The sequence below is a fragment of the Impatiens glandulifera genome, chromosome 1 (genome assembly GCF_907164915.1).
Source record: "Impatiens glandulifera chromosome 1, dImpGla2.1, whole genome shotgun sequence".
NCBI classification, from domain to species: domain Eukaryota; kingdom Viridiplantae; phylum Streptophyta; class Magnoliopsida; order Ericales; family Balsaminaceae; genus Impatiens; species Impatiens glandulifera.
Genome location: NC_061862.1, coordinates 86356346 through 86376464, shown reverse-complemented (window position 1 = coordinate 86376464; position 20119 = coordinate 86356346). Strand labels below are relative to the sequence as shown.

Sequence of the window (20119 nt, the reverse complement as noted above, 5' to 3'; positions counted from 1 at the left end):
TATATATATATATATATATATATAACTTTCTCAATTTTCTTAATTTTTTTGATTTTAATATATAATTTTTTTTCAAAATAATAAAAATTTAGTTATTTATGGAGGCTGTTGTTGCAGTTATTATCTTATTTAATTTATGCAGATCGAGAAAATATATTTAGCCATTTTGAATAATATTTTCAACTGAGTTATTACACTTTTATTTTTACTATTAATTTTTTATTAAAAATACTTAGTTGGGACACTAAAATAAGTTTCCTTTCTCAAAAATTTGTATTTCTACATATTTCTTTTTCTCTCTATTTCATTTTATTTCGTTTTACATTCATTCTCCAAAAAGAATTTGATGATTTCCGGGTGTACAAATTAAAAACATCTTAAAAGAGTAAGCATGTTTGTTGTATTATTTTGATATGATATATACGTTTTTAATTAATTATTTTTTTTTATATTTTTTTATTACTAATCAAAATAATAGTTTATCTTTAAAACCCTCAGTCTCTTATTCTCTTTATATTATATAGAAATTATTAAAAACCTTTGACATTCTCTTTGTATAATAGATTACTTCTTTTTTATTCTCTAATTTAATTAATTAATTAATATATAAATATAAATTCTTATTGGAAGCATGCCATTAAAAATATTATGTAGTGTGATAAAGAGTTGGAAACATGCGAGTGGGATGTAGCCTGATAAAAAAAAGAGAGGCTATCAACTAGTATGAGAAACTTACATTTATGTTTCAGATACAAAGACAAATTTTTTTTGAAAAGGAACAATTAGTTAAAAAATTAAAATGATTATATATTTTCTATTTTGCCAGTTTATTTTTAAGTTCACTGGCACACGAAATTCAATATATTTAATTATGAAAAGTAATTTAGTTTATAAATTTATTTTGACAAAAAAAATTATATTTTTATTTAATATAATAAAAGATTAAATATATTAATTATTAAAATAAAAAAATATTATATTTATTTAAATAATTTCATTAAAAAATGGAATTAGATATATTTTATTTATTAATTAATTCTTATTATTTAAATTTGATATTATAAAATTAATTTAAAAACATAAGATTATAATAGTATAAAAAATAAAATTGATATTTTCTTAATAAGGAAGTTTCTAATTCTTAAAAAAAATATTAATTAATTATATGAAATTTGAAAATATTTACTGCTAATAAAATAAATGTTTATATTTTTAAAACCATAGTGTCTCATTCTCTTTATATAACAAATTATTAAACCTCTCTCATTCTCTATATTACAATAAATTAAGTTAATCCTTCTCTTTTTGTAAATTGATGAATCAATCAATAAATATTGTTTATGATCCTTTATGCAAGGCATGGCCGTTGAGAAGTAGCGTGATTGAGGATGACAATGTAGAGATTCCAGCCGACGAAAAACTTTACTTTTATATCAAGATTGTAGCCAGTTTCGCCACTCTATATGTTTCAGATATGGAAAACATGGAAAGTTTCGACAAAGGGGAAATAGTTGAAACAGGGGATAACAAGAATTCGTTCATGATTCCACGTGAGAATTTGTTGTGCGATGGTGATGAAGTCCTTTGGGCTACCGTCTCCCGCATGATAGTCGATGTGGGCGTCCGGCCAACCAAATGTATGATGGATCCTATCCGAGACGTAGCAAGAGAATTGGTGATTGAGACCCATAATCTAGACAAGAAGATTCTACCGTTTTTTGTGTCAATTTATGTGGAAGATTATGTGGATACTCATGATGACGAAGAAGATAATGATGATGATTATGATGATGATGATGATGATGATGAGGGTTCGATAGATGTTATGGAGGAAGAGGAGGTGAGGTTGTCGGAGACGACGACGACGGCGTCAGAAGAGCAGATGAGGCGGCCGAAGACTACGACCGAAATCTGTTCTGCGGTGGAGTTAGTTGGTGGAGAAAAGTGTGTCATTTGTCAAGATGAGTTGAGTTATATGAATGAGTCTGAGTTGAAAAGAATGGGATGTTGCAGGCACGTTTTCCATGGTGATTGCATTGAGAAGTGGCTTAATCTCAACAACTTGTGCCCTCTTTGCAGATTCCAGATATCCACTTGAATTTATTATAATCATCATCATCATCTTCTTCTTTTTGTTCATGTGAATCAGTTTAATTACATGGTTTTATCTAGCTAGAATTATAAGGATTAATCAAGAAGAACAAAAGATGATCAGTTCTCATATTGATGTATTTCTTCTTAAGGACCTGCAATTTCATCCCTAGTTATTGTATCCTCCATTGATTTCATCATCTTAGGTTTTTGTTTGTATTGTTAGTTGGTTGATAATATTTGTGTTCAATGCAGTTAAAACCATGTCATTCTACGGGAAATAATTAAGTAAAACAGACTACAGCAATGTCCCTTTTGGGTTAGAAGAAAATAAAGTCAAAAGAATCTATTCCTATAAGGTGGTCCTTTTGGAGTGAACAAAATCAAATAACTCTACAAACTAAATCCTCGTCCCAACTCTAGGATCTTTGGATATTTTTGTTTAATTTGTATCAAGGAGCTTTCATATTGTATTGTATCATTCCATCTTTTTAAAAACTTAATTGATTTCCTTTTCCTAAATGTTTTATATATACTTTGGCTATATAAGTTATCTTATACACTTATGTTTAAATTGAAAAAAAAAATTCTAAACATAATAATAATAATAATTCATGTTCATTCCTAAGGTAACTAAAGTGGCAAGATTGGTTTCTACAAAACCAAATGTGACAGGTTCGATTCCCATTTAGAATGATTTAAGTAGAAGTGAATGTCATGACGGTTGGGTACTTGAGTAGAAGTGGTCAAAAAATCTGATTTGAAAGACTCAATGCGTTGATCAGATCTGAAAAATCCGAATTCGATGGATCGGATTCGGATATCGATCCGATCCGATATTTTTACCGGGTTTTCGGATCGGGAAAAAAATTCGAATACCCAAAACCGATCCGGTAAGTTTTAAAATTTAAAAATAAAATAACATATTTATAAAAATTACAAACTCTAAGGGTCTAAACAATAGTTAATCTATTTTTATTATTTGTTTGAAATAATATTTTAATAATTTTCAACCAACAACACGTTCGTCAATTAAAATAATTATCTGTTTACCCAAACAAAAATATTATTAATTAATTAAATATCAAACAAAAAATTAGAAATTTGAAAAAAAATCGGATCGACGGGTATTCGGGATTCGATCCAATCCAGTGTTTTCAAATCGGATAGTGTTCGAATATCGAATCGGATACGGATCACAATTTTTTTAAAAACTGAAGGCGGATATTCGATTCGAAATACCGGATCGGATGGATAGGTTGTCCCTACTTTTAGGTCATACTAGCATATTTCATTTATAAAAAAAAAAATAATAATTCATGTTGGTTAGTTAACATATGAAAATGCTCAATAAAGCTATTTTCAATAAAAAGAAAATTAAATTCATTAGAAACACCATATTTACTAAATTATTAAAATAAAAGCATCAATTTTTCTTCTAAAGACATACTAGACACAATCAATTAACACCACAGTTTTCAATTCGACATGTTATCAAATTTATATACAAATGGAAAAAAAATGAGACCAGATTTATCATATTATTTAAAAAAGAGCATTAATTTTTGTTCTAAAAGACATGCAAGACCCAACTAGTTAACACAGTATAGTCGACAATTCGATATATGTTACCAAAACTATGTACAAATGGAAAAACTTCACTTCATGCTTATAGTTGATGATAAAGAGCCTTTTTCTAAGTTATATTTAGATATTTTATCATATAATACTCTTGTCTCTAGTCTATATAAACTATAATTGATTATCGTCAAAACTAATCTATTATCATACAGACCTGAGTATGTTTTAAATACTTATTTTTCAGTAATTTCATCTCTAAATATTTTGAAATAATAAACATTATAAATTTTCAAGAGTGATTTTTTTTTTTATTCCACTATGAATGACTTCTCTCCATAGGAATAACACTCTCTTGACCTACCCGAAAGAAAATCAAATGTTTATTCAACATGGAACATATGCATTTGTCGATGTCAGATGACCCATATGCGCGCATTCGTCGATGTCGGATGACCCATAGAGATTCGTCGATCTCGAATGTCCCAGATACATTTGTCAATGTTGGATGACCTAGATGCATTCGTCAATGCCGGATGGCCATATGCATTAGTCAATGTTGAGATGACCCAAATACATTAGTTAATGTCAGATCATGACCTAGATGGTCAGATGCATTACTCAATGTCGAGATGTCCTGGATGCATTACTCAATGTCAAATGGCCTAGATGCATTTGTCAATGCTAAAAGGATAGATGCATTCATCAATATCGGATGGGCAGATGCATTAAGCAATATCGAGATGGCCCAGATGCATAAGTCAATGTTGTTGGCTTTTGACTATTGGATCTTTGAAGAACGATTACGAAAAAAGAAAATGCTAGAAAACTGGGAAGGACAATAAGATTTGTTGAAGAGGAAAAAATGTTACTATTCTCAAGTGTTCTATATTAACTTTTACAAATAACCATTATAAATGAGTAATTATCCTAGAAACCCTAAATTACTTATACATACAGGCCAATGCCCATTAATAATTAAATAAACTCTAATTGTATAAAAGACAATAAAGGCCTACAAATTTCATTTTTCAAACAATTAATGCTTAAACTCACAATCTCCACCGTAAGCTTGATTTGGTTCGAGATTCTTCACGCCGAGCAGCTCTCGTATCTCTGCAAATTTAACTCTTGTTAGTGCCTTAGTGAGAATGTATGCACGCTGCTATCTAGTTCTTACAAACTCTACAATGATCGGATGGTTCTCGACGCATTCACAGATGAAGTGGAACCGAGTGTCGATGTGTTTGTTGCGTCCATAAACCACCGGGTTCTTCATTAATGTTATTGTAGACTTGTTGTCGACATAAAGGGTTACCGGCCTCGGCTCGCATCCGAGCACCTCACTCAACAAGTTTTTTAGCCAAATTCCTTGACACGATGTTACAATAGCTGCCATAAACTCCACCTCACATGAAGATAAAGAAACAGTTCGTTGATTTTGAGATTGCCAAGTGTGTTGTTTTTGGCACAATTAGAATCCCACATCGGAAGATGATGGGAGTGAAAGAAGTTTCTTAGTATATAAAAGAAACTATATTCACAATTAGCATAAATCCCATATCGGAAGATGATGGGAGTTGGGGAAGTTTCTTAGTGTATAAAAGAAACTCTCCCCTCTTTGGTTTATTACACCCAAATTTGTATCTCTTCTTTCTTATTAATTGATAGCCTTAGTGCTCGGAGACGTAGGCAACATTTTGGCCGAACTCCGTTATCAAATTCTGTTAGTGTTCTTTCAGTTTGTTTTCTTCTTTTGTGTTTCCGTCAAGGGTTTTTTCCCAATAAGTGGTATCAGAGCCGAAGGTTCGTCCTTGGCATGGTGGAGTCTTCAAAAGGGGCGTCAACTCCTTCGTCATCCAGGATGAGGACACCGATGTCGAGTTTGAAGTTTGCGGTGGAGATCTTTGATGGAACTGGGCATTTCGGCATGTGGCAAGGTGAGGTTCTAGATTGTCTTTTTCAGCAGGGTCTAGATGTTTCTATTGAGGTCGGAAAGCCAGATGGTATAGAAGAAAAAGAGTGGAGTATCATGAATCCGTTGGCGTGCGGAACAATTCGATCGTGCCTGTCCAGAGAGCAGAAGTATGATGTGAAGAATGAAACTTATGCACAGAAACTGTGGCAAGCATTGGAGGATAAATTTCTGAAGAAGAGTGGTCAGAATAAGCTCCTTATGAAGAAGCGACTGTTCCGGTTTGATTACCAATCAGGTACTACTATGAATGAGCATATAACTAAGTTTAATGAATTAGTAGCAGATCTGTTAAACCTTGACGTTAGGTTTGAGGATGAAGATCTTGCGTTAATGTTGCTATCGTCCATTCCTAATGAATTTGAACACTTAGAAACAACGTTACTTCATGGGAAGGGAAATGTTTCTCTTGATGCTGTAAGTTCTGCTTTATATAGTAATGAATTGAGAAAGCATGATAAAAGGAAAAGCAAAGTAGGTATAGCAAATGATGCATTGATGGTCAGGGGCCGTCAGCAAAGCAAATCAAAAGGGAAAGGAAGAAGATCTGAAAGTAGAGTTGCCAAAAATGAATGTGCTTTCTGTCGTGAGAAAGGACATTGGAAGATTAACTGCCCAAAGTTAAAGAAGAAAGAGAAAGATCCTAAAGATGCGAATGTTGCAGAAAACAAAGGTAATGCAGATTCAGAATACTCTTTATCGATGTCACACACAACATCACATCCTGATGCGTGGATATTGGACTCAGCCTGCACTTATCATATGACACTAGTTCGAAAGTGGTTCTTTGACTTTAAGGAGCTAGATGGTGGAGTTGTTTACATGGGAGATGCTAATACATGTAAAATAAAGGAGATATGTTCAATCAAGCTGAGGAATGATGACGGATCCACCAGAATTATTAGAGATGTTCGGTACATACCGGATATGAAAAAGAATCTCATTTCTTTGGGGGCCTTGGAGTCGAAAGGCCTACATGTGAAATTGGAAAATGGAGTTCTTAGAGTAATATCTGGAGCGCTAGTGATGTTGAAAGCTATCAGGAAGAGTAATAATTTGTATTACTATCAAGGTAGTACAGTTAATGGGACACCACGTGTATCAACTTCCAGGAGCAATAAGGAGTTAGAGGCAACAAAACTATGGCATATGCGATTGGGGCACGCTGGTGAGAAATCTATGCAAACTCTTATCAAGCAAGGATTATTGAAAGGTACAAAAGTTTGTAAGTTAGATTTTTGTGAACAGTGTATTCTGGGAAAACAAAAACGAGTAAAATTTGGCACTGCTATTCATAACACCAAGGGTATTTTGGATTATGTGCACTCAGATGTCTGGGGACCTGCCAAGACTCCTTCTCTTGGAGGTAGACATTACTTTGTTACTTTTGTTGACGATTTTTCCAGAAGAGTATGGGTGTTTACGATGAAGAACAAAGGTGAAGTGTTTGAGATTTTTCTTAAATGGAAAACTCAAGTTGAAGACGAGACAGGAAGAAAGATCAAAATTCTCCGGACTGATAACGGTGGAGAATACAAGAATGATCCATTCCAGAAGTTATGCCAAGAGTGTGGCATAGCTCGACACTTCACAGTTAGAAAAACACCACAACAGAATGGAGTATCGGAACGTATGAACAGGACATTAGTGGAGAAAGTTCGATGTATGTTGTCTAATGCTGGGTTAGACAGGAAATTTTGGGCAGAAGTTGTGTCATACGCTCAACATTTGGTAAATCGCCTACCATCATCTGCACTTGGTGGCAAGACTCCATTAGAGGTATGGTCTGGAAAACCTGCAACTGATTATGATTTTTTGCATATTTTTGGTTCTACTGCATATTATCATGTAGTTGAATCAAAGTTGGATCCACGAGGAAAAAAGGCTTTTTTTATGGGATTTAATACAGGAGTTAAAGAATATCGCCTCTGGTGTTTGGATGCAAAGAAAACCATTATCAGTAGAGATGTTACTTTTGATGATTATTCAATGTTGAATAAGGTAACACCAGATAAGATTGATTGTACTCCGCAACAGGTGGAGTTTGAGCAAATAAAGATAACCCCAACTAGAAGTGACTCTCCGACGACAGACGAAAAGTTAAATGTGGAAGAGGTTCTGACCCATGAACCTTCAGAACAAAGTGAATCAATTGCTGTTAATAGGCCAAGACGGTTTATTCAAAAACCAGGTCGGTTAGTTGACATGGCGGCCTATGCACTTCTAGTCGTAGATGATGTTCCATCCACTTTTTCAGATGTCAATCGAAATACTGAAAATAGAAAAAGGAGAGGTGTTATGGAAAATGAGATGCAATCTATTCAGAAGAATGAGACATGCAAGTTGACGCATCCACGAAAAGGGAAGAAGGCTATTGGTGGTAAATGGATCTTTGCTAAGAAAAGAAGATTTTCCGAAAAATTTGATGTTCGTTACAAGGCAAAATTGGTAGCTAAAAACTATGCTCAGAAGGAAGGAGGTGATTATAATGAGGTACTTTCTCCTATTGTTAAACACTCTTCCATTGGAATTTTGTTGGCCTTGGTAGCGCAGATGAATTTGGAGCTAGCTCAACCAGGTGTGAAGACCGCAGACATACACAATCATTTGAATGAGGAAATCTACATTTATCAACCAGATGGATTCAAAGTTGCTGATAAAGAAAATTGGGTTTGGAAGTTGAACAGATCATTGTACAGGTTGAAGCAATCGTCGAGACAATGGTACAAGCGACTTGAGAAATTTATGATGGAGCACAAATACACAAGAAGCAGATTCAGTTCATGTGTGTATTTGCGCAAATTGCAAGATGAGTCTTACATCTATCTACTCTTGTACGTTGATGATATGTTGATAGCATCAAAGAGCCAATATGAAGTTGATAAATTGAAGACTCAATTGGGTAGAGAGTTCGAGATGAAAGACATGGGGAAAACCAAATCTAATTGTTTGGATTTGGTAAACACATTTCGCGTTTGAGTCGGCGCTGAAGAGCGCCAATTGGAAGCACTACAGGTTTATTTTTTAATATTGAAGATTAGTATTTGGATATTGTGTGCCAAGGTGGAGATTTGTTGTTTTTGGCACAATTAGAATCCCACATCGGAAGATGATGGGAGTGAAAAAAGTTTCTTAGTATATAAAAGAAACTATATTCACAATTAGCATAAATCCCACATCGGAAGATGATGGGAGTTGGGGAAGTTTCTTAGTGTATAAAAGAAACTCTCCCCTCTTTGGTTTATTGCACCTAAATTTGTATCTCTTCTTCCTTATTAATTGATAGCCTTAGTGCTCGGAGACGTAGGCAACATTTTGGCCGAACTCCGTTATTAAATTCTGTTAGTGTTCTTTCAGTTTGTTTTCTTCTTTTGTGGTTCTATCAGGGTTTTTCCCAACAAAGTGATCAAATTCCCGTTTAGATAAAACATCGTCCCTCCGGTGCTTTTTCTATCGTCTGTGTCACCAGCTAAGTCGCTGTCAGTAAAACCAATGAGTTCTTCAATTTCTCGTCCTCTTCTTAACTAAATGTCATAACTCGTCGTTCCCTTTACGTAATGAAGTATGTGTTTTACTGCATGTTGATGTAGAGTGGTAGACTTCTCCATGAATCAACTGACTATTCCAACCGCATTAGAGATATCAGGTCGCGTGTGCGTCAAGTACCTGAGACACACGATTATACGCCTATACTCCTTCGGATCCACTAAGCTTCCTTTCACATTCTTTCTGAGCTGCAACTTTGCTTCCATATGATACTTGCTCGAGTTGCAATCCTCCATTGCAAATTGTTTCAACACCTTCTCTGCATAAACTTTCTACTTCACCTCGATGTTATCTTTCTTCTAGTCCACCTCTATACCAAAATAGTACGAGAGTAGCCCGAGATCACTCATCTTAAGCTCTTTCATCATCTTTTTTTTGAACTCATCAACATTCTTGATGCTTGATCTTGTCACGATCAAGTCGTCGACGTATACACCAACAATGAGTACTTCTTCACCATGGTTTCTCGTGTACACAACCTGCTCTTGAGAACACTTCACGAAACCGAGACTCATCATTCTCTTGTTGAGGCAAGTGTTCCACGCACTTGGTGTTTATCGTAGTCCATAGAGAGCCTTATATAACTTGTACACCTTGTGCTATTTTTTCTTGATGATGAATCATTTAGGTTGAGTGACATAAACTTTTTCTTCGATATCACCATTAAAAAAATGTTAATTTTACATCCAAGTGGTGAATCTCCCATCCAAGGTGAGCTGCGATGGCAAGATTTAGTCTGACTGTGTCAAGTTCCGCTAGCGATGCCAATGTCTCCTCAAAGTCAACGCTTTGCTTCTGTACATAGTCTTTCGCTAATAATCTCGCTTTGTGCTTGAGGATGTTTCCTTCGCTGTCTCTTTAACCCGATAGGCTTGTGACCGGGTGGTAAGTCGATGAGATCTCATGTCTTGTTATTCCTAATAGACTCGAGTTTTTTGTTCATGGACTCATTCCACGACTTTTCAACTACCGCCTCGTGATATGTTGTTGTCTCATCGGTGGTGAGCAACAACAATTCATCAAGATTCATCTCTACCAGTGGTGTCTCCGTATAGACATCTCGTAGGATTCTGAACTCCACAGAATTTTGTACGAGCTTGGTGTTATTGTTGCACCACTCCAACTTCTTCTCCTTCTCGAATACGGCATATCTACTCATATAGATTTTCCCACAAGCTAGATTAGGAAACTTGTGCACCTTGCTTTCGTCTTCGAACTTCACATTTCCGGTAATTTTCTCATCGAGCTCATTGAGCTTCTCTCGATGGCCCATCATATGGTTGTTTTCTCCATTGTAAATGTACCACACATTAATGTGATTACATTCATCGCCACTTGCGAGGAGTTTCTCCATGACTTTCTCTTCATTGAACAACACCACCTCTAGTTCCTCCTTGGACGGTTCTTACATTATTCTTCAAGGTTTGTCTTCTCGTCTCACTCAGAAAACATTAATACTGGCTCCTCATCATACAAGCTAGTGAGGTTTGCATCATTGTATTTGGGCAAAGCATTCGTCACTACCTCAACAAACATTAATGATGTCTCCTCGTCATAGAAGCTAGTGACGTTTGCCTCATTGTCAAACATTTATTTAGGGCACTTAGACGCGTAGTGCCCGTACTTTTGACAAGCGTAACACTTCACTATACTCTTGTCTTTGCGAGGCTTGGTGTCTTCTTGTCGAGGTGAGCTTTCTGCACGACCTTGCCCTTGACCTTGCCCTTTGCCACGACCTCGGTTATCATTGTCTTCATTTCTTTCAGCTTCGGTTTTGGACGACAACTTTGGATTCCTCTGTATCAACCTTGGAATCCTCTTATTTCTTTTGATTAGTCTGAGTATCTTATTCTCTGTTTCATCAGCAACCACTTCAACTTGATTTGATTGTGATTTCTCAACTTTCTCTTCAGCATGATTAGGTTGAGATTTCACTTCCTTCTTCGTACTGATTTCTTATTGTACATAATTTTCTTTATTTTTTGTTTCTCATTCTTTAAACACATTCTTCTCTTTGATTATAGGCACATTTCTTTCATTCTCATTAATCTTTACTTTCTGAACTTTGAATTTTCTGATCTTTTTCCTTACCAAATCATATTTTGGTGCATGTTTGAAAGTATTGCAGAAAGATAATCTGTTTAGCCTCCACTAATAAGTGATTTCCATGATAGTAGATTTTTCTTTTGTCTACTATTGTCATACTTTTCGGTAGTGTGCTTCTAGGATGCACCTCAATGCTAAGTCTAGCAAATAATATGTGTTATCCTCCTTCAGTAATTGAGTTCATGTATAATGGTCTACTTAATATACTTACCAAATAACTAAGGGCTTCAGAATTGTATATATGTGCAGGTATATTCCAGAGCTTGAAACATATCTGTGTAGTTTCTTTTGGCTTACTCTATAGGTTCAAGTCTTTAAACCATTTTTCCAATTTCATACCGTTGGATCGTATATATGTATGCCAATTTCCTAGTGTTTTTTTTTCAGATTAGATCTCTTCTTAAATTTAAGGAAATATAGATCATGGTTATTTGTTGAAATCTTCTCTAGCTCTTTTCCTTTCCATTGTTTCAATAGTGCCCCTTTAGTAATTGGAAAAGATACTCTGTTTTTTCTATGTATAGTTTTTCACAACTAATTTTTCTATTACTTTATACAGTTTTCCTCTACTTCAGTAGACAATTTAAATTCAAATGGAGAATTTAGTACTTTCACTTTGGTTTGTATATTGTTCAAATAGATTTTCCCTTTATAAGAATATTTTTTTTTACTTTTTTGCATTGTTGTTAATTATAACCTTATAATCTAGTTAAGTTGAATGAATTTAGAAAAAAATTAAACAGAACAGTGATGTTATCTCCTTGATAAAAAAAAAAGAAAAGAAAATGAGCTCGCCTCATGCAGACTCCTCGGTCAATGCATTTATTCTAACTAGTATATGGAATTCCACGCTCTCGTATTAAGTCTTCATCCTCTTCGAACGTATAACCAACAATAACGGTGATATTATCCATATAAGAAACGAAAAAACAACAATAAAAGTTTACCATTTCTAAATTGTATTAAACAATATAATCTATAATTTTGAATTGTGTCGAAAATAAAATATTTCTATGAAAAATATATAATCGTTTACACGAATGCATAATAGTTCAAAGACATTATGTCTACTAATTGACCAAGTAAATAATATTTTTATGAAAGAATGTTGAAATGATAAGCATCTACGAATTATTATGTTTTTTATTAGAAGATATTCCAAGATTATCTAATTATGTACCAAAAATTTCTAATTATTTTAATAATAATTTGAAATCGAATAAGCTTAGAGTCAATAACAAGACATACACATCTTAGACATAATATCATTAGACTAAACTCTCTAATAAAGTAATCACATTTGACTATGTTAATAAAAAAGTAGAATAAATGTCTTTTGAACTATTATGCATTCGTGTATAATAGAGAGTTAGATTTTTTATAACTAGTTAATAATGTTGATAATTAAACTATTAAATAGAGAGTTAGATTAAAAACTTTTTAAAACCCAACATATGCAAACTAGAAATTCCAAAAACTAAGTTTATTGTGACAACCTAATTTTACTAATTTAGAATATTATTGTTGTGAATAAATCCCATAATTAACCGTATATATTTTAATGAGGATAAGCATTTCGCTTTTAATAATTCTTTGAAAGCAAAGATATCACCTATATGAGGGAGAAGTGAGATCGTTTTAAAAAAATTACATTACTCAATTCTAGACCCTCTCACAGAATTATGCGCGTATTTCATGGCCAAAACAAACACAACCATGAGAGATTGACATGAATCAGTAATAATTCTATGTGAAAATATGTAATAATTTACGCAAAAGACCGAATAGTTCAAGGACATTGAGTCTACTAATTAGTTAGTAAAGTTATATGTACTTTCATAAGAGAAGATCCAAAGGTTACACATACATATCTTATGTAGGATTCAACTATTGAATTTTTCATCGGATTAATTTTTCAATTTTCATTAATGTGGGGGATTATTAAAATTTTGAACTAATTCTATTAATTAAATGAAAACAAGAATTTGGGTGAATAAATTAAATGAAATTTAATCTAAATGAATATAAATTCACACTAAATTTAACTGTAAATTGCTAGTGTTTGAATTCTAAGAGACAAGATTAAATATCAAAAGTTTATAAATGACAACCATTGGATGAACTACTAGCTAGTAGTCGTTAGATTGATAAATAAATTTATTGTGATAGTTTAATTTATAGCTACATATATCATTTCACTCCAACTCTTTTTTATATCTCTTATTCATCCATCACATTATCTCTCTAGAATTTGAAAAGTCTTTTCTCTATTTTTGTAAATGATATTTGATTACTTCACTCAACGTTTTTTCGCTGATGTTCGGTGATTGTTCATGACAGAATATGTAAACTTGAGAGAAGATTGAAAAATCACCGTGTGTATTTGGTGAGAGTATATTCACATATATATACACCCATAGAATATTGTATTATCTCTATTACCTAAAATACAAGATATTATCTCTATTACCTAAAATACATGATCAAATCAATTAGTATCAAGATATTATCTCTATTACCTAAAATACATGATCAAATCAATTAGTATCAAATCAACTAATTCAACTCAATTAGTATTGTCTCTATTACCCCCATCAAGCGCTGCGTGGGGTGAAGACACACGCAAAGCTTGGACCGTAGAAACTCAAAGGCCGGACAAGGAAGACTCTTCGGGAAAATATCTGCAAACTGAAGATGAGAGGGAACGAACTCAGTGAAAATGCGCCCAGATGAGACCAATTCACGAACAAAGTGATAATCGAGATCAATGTGTTTAGATCGCTTATGTGCTATAGGATTCTGACTCAAGAAAATAGCACTCTCGTTATCACACAACAGAACTGGCCGAGTAGGAGGAAGAGCCCCCAATTCCCGAAGAAGATTAATAACCCAAACAAGTTCAGCAGCTGTATTGGCCATTGCCCGATACTCGGACTCATAGCTGGAACGAGCAACAGTTGGTTGTTTTTTGCACTCCAAGAAACAAGATTGCGCCCAAGAAATATAGAATACCCATAAGTTGAGCGACGAGTCTCAACACAACGAGCTCAATCCGCATCAGAGTATCCCAAGATGGAACAGTCAGGATGCTTAGTGAACAAGAGACCAAAATGAAGAGTACACTTCGCATAGCGAAGGATATGCTTAACAACCAAAAAATGATCTTCAGTTAGCGACTGAAGAAACTGACTAACAGAACTGACAACATAAGATAGATATGGTCTAGTGATGGTCAAGTACTGTAGAGCACCAACCAGAGATCTGTATAATATGGGGTTCTTGAAAGAAGGACCTGTACTGACAAGAGATTCTCCTGTCGTCAATGGGGTGGAAACAGGTTTCGCCTCAACCAAGTCTGTTCGCTCAAGAATATCAAGTGCATACTTGGCCTGACCAACAAATAACCCAGTATCGGTGTGAGAGACCTCAAGACCAAGAAAATAGCTCAAGGAGCCCAGATTCTTGATGGTAAACTCATTTCCAGTATCAGTTATGAACCGACGAAGGGCAGCAAGATCATTATCTGTGACAATAATATCGTCAACATACACGATAAGATATATAATGGTCTTACCCTGATGCAGATGAAATAGAGACGGATCAGAACGGCTCTGTAAAAAACCTAGCCTGAACAAAAACGAGTTGAAACGCTAGTACCATGCAAGGGGAGCTTGGAGAAGACCATAAAGTGTCTTCTTCAATCGATAGACATGATCAGGGTATCGAGGATCAACAAAGCCAGGGGGCTGGGCCATGAAGAAAGGCTTGTGAAGAACCCCATTCAGGAAGGCAATCTTAACATCAAGCTGGTGAAGAGGCCATCCATGATGAACAAATAAGGCCAGGACAATCCTGACTGTGGCCGCCTTCACAATAGGGTTGAATGTATGATAATCCAAACCAGGAACCTGAGTAAATCCTTGAGCCATTAAACGAGCTTTGTGACGTTCGATTGACCCATCTGTAAGAAACTTTGTACGAATGACCCACTTGGAGCCAACAACATTAGTTCCAGAAGGTCGAGGCACTAAATCCCAAGTTGGGTTTGAGCGAAGAGAATCAATTTCTTCTTGCATGACAGTAATACAATGAGGAAGATTAACAATATACTTGAAGCCAGGGGGCTCAAAGGTGACCACAAGAGTTGAGAAAAAGGCAGAAGATGTTAAATCAACTGGATAATGTGGCTTGAAAATACCAGCACGAGCTCGAGTGATCATATGATGAGTAGGTTGAGGAGTCTGAGTTGGAGACTCAATGTCTTGGGGTGGTTCTAGAGCTGGAGGCTAATTGTCAGGAATAGGAAGCACAACAAGATCAATAATAGGTGGCTCCAAAGGAGGTTCATCGAGAACCAAGGACAGTGAGCGAGCAACGTCATCAACCGAAACACGATGTATAGGGTGAACAGGATCCGAGACATGAGCCAGAGAGGAGTCAGATGAGATATCGAGAAACATCGAGATATCTAGGTCAATGACTTTCGTAACAGATGGTACTCGTGAGAAAGGAAAGTGGAGTTCATCGAATTGAGCATGGCGAGTGATAAAGACTCTAGAAGAGTCCATATCAAAACAACGAAAGCCCTTATGCGTGCTACTATAACCCAGAAAGATGCAAGGCCGACTGCAAGGTTCCAATTTATGAGCAGTATAGTCACGCAGATACGGATAGACACGACAACCAAAGGGCTTAAAAGTATCATAACTAGGCGGATAACCAAATAACACCTGAAAGGGAGAAATGTTATCAAATATCACAGAGGGTAGCCTATTGATGACATAGGCGGTAGTGGAAAATGCATCAAACCAAAGAGAAGCCGGCACCTGAGCATGAAATAACATAGATAGACCAGATTTAGAGATATGACGATGTTTATGTTCGGCCCTGCCATTTTGTTGTGGTGTATAAGCACAATAAATCTGGTGATGTATACCATGCAGATGCATAAAATCGCGAACCCTTCCATTTATAAACGCAGTACCCCCATTTGTCTGAAATGTTTTAATGGTTTGATAAAATTGATTACAGACGAAATCATGAAACCGAACAAGCACATTATAAAATTCGGACTAAGTACGCAAAGGATATATCCACGAAAAACGAGAGAAATCATCCACAAAACCACATAATATTTGAACCCATCATAAGTGGAAATAGGTACAGGTCCCCACAAATCACAATGAATTAATTCAAGATCAGCAATAGCACGTTTGTCATTTAGTTAAAATGGTAAACGCTTGCTTTTGGCCAACTGGCAAGAAGAGCAAAGGCTAGGGTTTGGTAAAACTGAAGTAACAGATAAACAACCCTGCTTATTTAACAATGAAATAACAGAAACTGGGACATGCCCCAAGCGTAAATCCCACAAATCAAAGCTCGCTTTCAACCTCTTGACCTTAATAGCTGCAACCAAAGCTGAAATACCCCGATCAAGTAGATAAAGTCCCTGATTACGCCTTCCCTGAGCTAGGATTTTCTTTGTGATCTAGTTCTGAATCATGAAAAACTTGTCAGAGAAAAGAACATTCACAGGGTAATCCTTAGTTAATTTACTTATAGATAGAAGGTTCTTTGTGATATGCGGGACGACAAGTACATCTAGTAATTGAATATCCCCAGAAATTTTAGTATTACCAATATGGGAGATATTTAAAACATGGCCATTACCAACTATAACTGAATCATTATCAGAATAGGGCTCATGAGTGCCAAGAGGTGAAAGTTGGTTTGTCATATGAGTCGAGGCACCCGAATCAAGATACCAATCAGTGTTTTGATCCGAGACATTGCAAGAGGACATGAACGCCTGAGCAAGGTGGGCAGCTGAGTTGGAGTTGAGAGCATTCAAGTATTTGGAGCACTTATCAGCGTAGTGTTCCCCATGGCATAATTGGTATTTAGGCGTGCGACGAAACCCACCTCCACCAGAATTGTTACGACTACCAGAATTAAATGAAGCACTAGAACCTGAACCATTTTTACCATTATTAAAGTTTCCTCCTTAGCGAGAAGAGTATTGTTGCTGGGTGGTGCGAGACGATGGTTGAGACGACGACTTAGGGGAAATCGTCTGAAAATTCTAGCGAACAACTGAGAAAGCAGGAGAGGGAGACGAACCCTCCATGGATTTAAGCATCATATCAAATTGTACAGCCTGGTGGAGAAAATCACGTAGAGACGGAACTGGAGAGATGGCCATCCTAGTGTCGGCAAAACCTACAAATTGCACCCCCAACCCGCGGAGAAACTAGTGCCTTTTATCGTTGGCATCAATGGGACGGCTGATGGCCTGTAGTTGATCACAGAGATGTTTAAACTTCTTTCCATAGTCTTCAACGGACAGATCTCCTCGGCGAAGTGATAACAACTCCTCCCGTAGTTGATGAGAACGGGACGTAGAGGCATAGACACTCTCAAGCGCCTCCCACACTTGTTTGGCGGATGTACAATCGATGACCTCCGAGGCTGCGTCGGCAGAGAGAGAGGTATATATGACACTGAGGAGGCGTGTATCTTTCAGACGCCACGTCTTGTAAGACGGGTTTGCAGTGGAAGCGCCGTTATCTACCGTGATCATGGGAGACGGCGCCGGAGTCGTACCGTCGAGATGGCCCAAAATGTAAAAACACTCGGCCATTTGTGTTGTTTGGCGATGCCACATCAAGTATGTGGAGACTTCGAGTTTAAGTGGCATCATATTTATCATTGTGGTAACAGGGAGAGGATCATTAGCAGAGAATGAGAATGACATGATGATGACGAAAGTGACCAATGCCACCAAGACAGAGGAAGAGGAGAACAGGATGTAAAGACAAGCGAGGTAGAATTTAGGGTTTAGAAACGAACTCGCTCTGATACCATGACAAAATATGTAAACTTGAGAGAAGATTGAAAAATCACCGTGTGTATTTGGTGAGAGTATATTCACATATATATACACTGTAGGATATTGTATTATCTCTATTACCTAAAATACAGGATAATTCAGATACTCTCTCAAGTTTATTACGTAGTGATTCCAGTGCTAAATCACTACTAAGTTTATTGTACTCTAGATGACAATAATCTGTGATAAGCTACCGCACAATGGGAGACGATAAAATTATTTTGAAAAAAAAATATGTTAAGCTCATACCTTGATTAAACCTCTCAAAATCGGTGATTTCTTTATATATACATTTTACTTTAATTATATCATTGTAATTATACCTATTTTCTTTTATTTAAAGATAAAATAATTAAAAAATAAGTTTATAACTTAAATAAATAAAATTTTAATTTATTTAATAAAAAACAGTCATATAATTATATTTAATCATATCCTTCTAGTTTGATTGTTGAAATTTACTTGACAAATAAGTTGTTGAAAATTAGAAGACAAATAATTGTACGAGGCTCTTGAAAAGTTGTTGAATTTAATATTAATTTAATTTAAATTGGCAATATATTAATATGATTCTAGTTATATATATTATTTATATGCAATGATTAACTGAAGTTATTGTACAAAATGGTTTGATAAAAAATTGAATGATGAAATGGTTTGATAAAAAATTGAATGATGAAATGGTTTGATAATAGTTATTTTATTCTAGTTCTATTTCCAATTTTAGACTAGATTGGACTTGATTAAATGTGAATTGATGCAAACATTTTTTATTGACAATATACTTAATTGAATTTAAATTAGAGGTTGTTAGTTTGATTTGGAAAATGCATGATCAATAAACTATTTGTTGCTTTAACTAAAAGAATTGATATACTTTATTTGATTAAAATTACTTTGTAGAGAAATATATGATGTTTTAGAATAAGACTTTGAATTTGTATTAATTCTCTCCAAGATCACAAACTTACAAATTATAATCATAAAGTCTACTTATATAATGTAGGGCATTGATCCCATTTTAATTAAAACCAACTTAATAGTCATAAAAAGAGAATTTAACAATTGTTAGATTGTATGAGGTGTTAGTATTCCTTAGATTGATAAAAAAATATATATATATATTTTCCAAACCACTCTAAGTCTTCCTTTCCTTTCTATAACATAATTTTATTCTATTTGGTAACTAAATTATTAGATGCCTTTCATTATAATTTAAAATGAGAATGTTATTATAAAATTTAAGTAAATCTCTCTCATAAATTATATCATGGAAATATTTTGTTTTACATTGAGACAAATATTTTGTGATAATAGAATTGCATCCACACATGATTTTAAATAATGAAAGAAACAATTACAATATTATCAAATAAAAATTAAACTAATTATGCATGCCTATGCACTTCTATGATACAATGCAATGATACAATGTTATTCAAACAAAACATTATAATATTAATATATTAAGCTTTTCAATAATATTAAATTGCCATTGTATTGCACTAATGCTAATTAATTGTTATATTTTGGTTAGTGTTTGTTGTAATAATGTTTTGTACTTAATCATTTAAATAGTATAATAATAAAATTAATTAATGTATTGATAAAATTGTTTGTACAATTTGAATGGAGTTTGTTGTATATTCAATATGAAATTTAATATATCCTTAAGAGTTTTTCAATTTTATAAATGGATGGTTTATTTTTCACCAACAAGTCACATTTTTACAACTAATAACTTTTTTCTGAAAATATTTCATTCTTTTATTTTTAATATTATAATTTTTTTTATATAGATTCAATCAACTTTTTCAATTAAAAGTGTTCCTTTGAACCAAGTGATAATAATTAAGATATTTGTGAAGGATATTGTTGCAACAAAGAAAAACAAATCTACATGTGAATGCAATGAGAAAATGTTATTCAAACGA

The 20119-nt window shown here is 34.5% G+C and overlaps 2 protein-coding genes across 2 annotated transcripts; one reads left to right on the top strand and one right to left on the bottom strand.

The window, feature by feature from the left end:
* The first annotated feature begins 1315 nt into the window (after window positions 1–1315).
* On the top strand, window positions 1316–2098 carry LOC124935146. Its single transcript, XM_047475603.1, has one exon. It carries the CDS (start codon window positions 1316–1318, stop codon window positions 2096–2098), a length of 783 nt encoding a protein of 260 aa, XP_047331559.1.
* Window positions 2099–9255: 7157 nt separating this feature from the next.
* LOC124935139 (uncharacterized mitochondrial protein AtMg00810-like) lies at window positions 9256–9705 on the bottom strand. The gene is made up of 2 exons (XM_047475599.1): window positions 9507–9705; window positions 9256–9449 (listed from the first exon to the last, which is right to left on the bottom strand). The coding sequence occupies exons 1-2, from the start codon at window positions 9703–9705 to the stop codon at window positions 9256–9258; spliced, it is 393 nt and encodes a 130-aa protein (XP_047331555.1).
* Window positions 9706–20119: the final 10414 nt, after the last annotated feature.

Coding starts and splice junctions, on each gene's coding strand:
- LOC124935146 (XM_047475603.1), top strand. CDS start 1,316: ATGAATCAATCAATAAATATTGTTTATGATCCTTTATGCAAGGCATGG.
- LOC124935139 (XM_047475599.1), bottom strand. CDS start 9,705: ATGAGTCTCGGTTTCGTGAAGTGTTCTCAAGAGCAGGTTGTGTACACG. Junction 9,450..9,506: donor GCTACTCTCGTACTATTTTG/GTATAGAGGTGG, acceptor AAGTTTATGCAG/AGAAGGTGTTGAAACAATTT.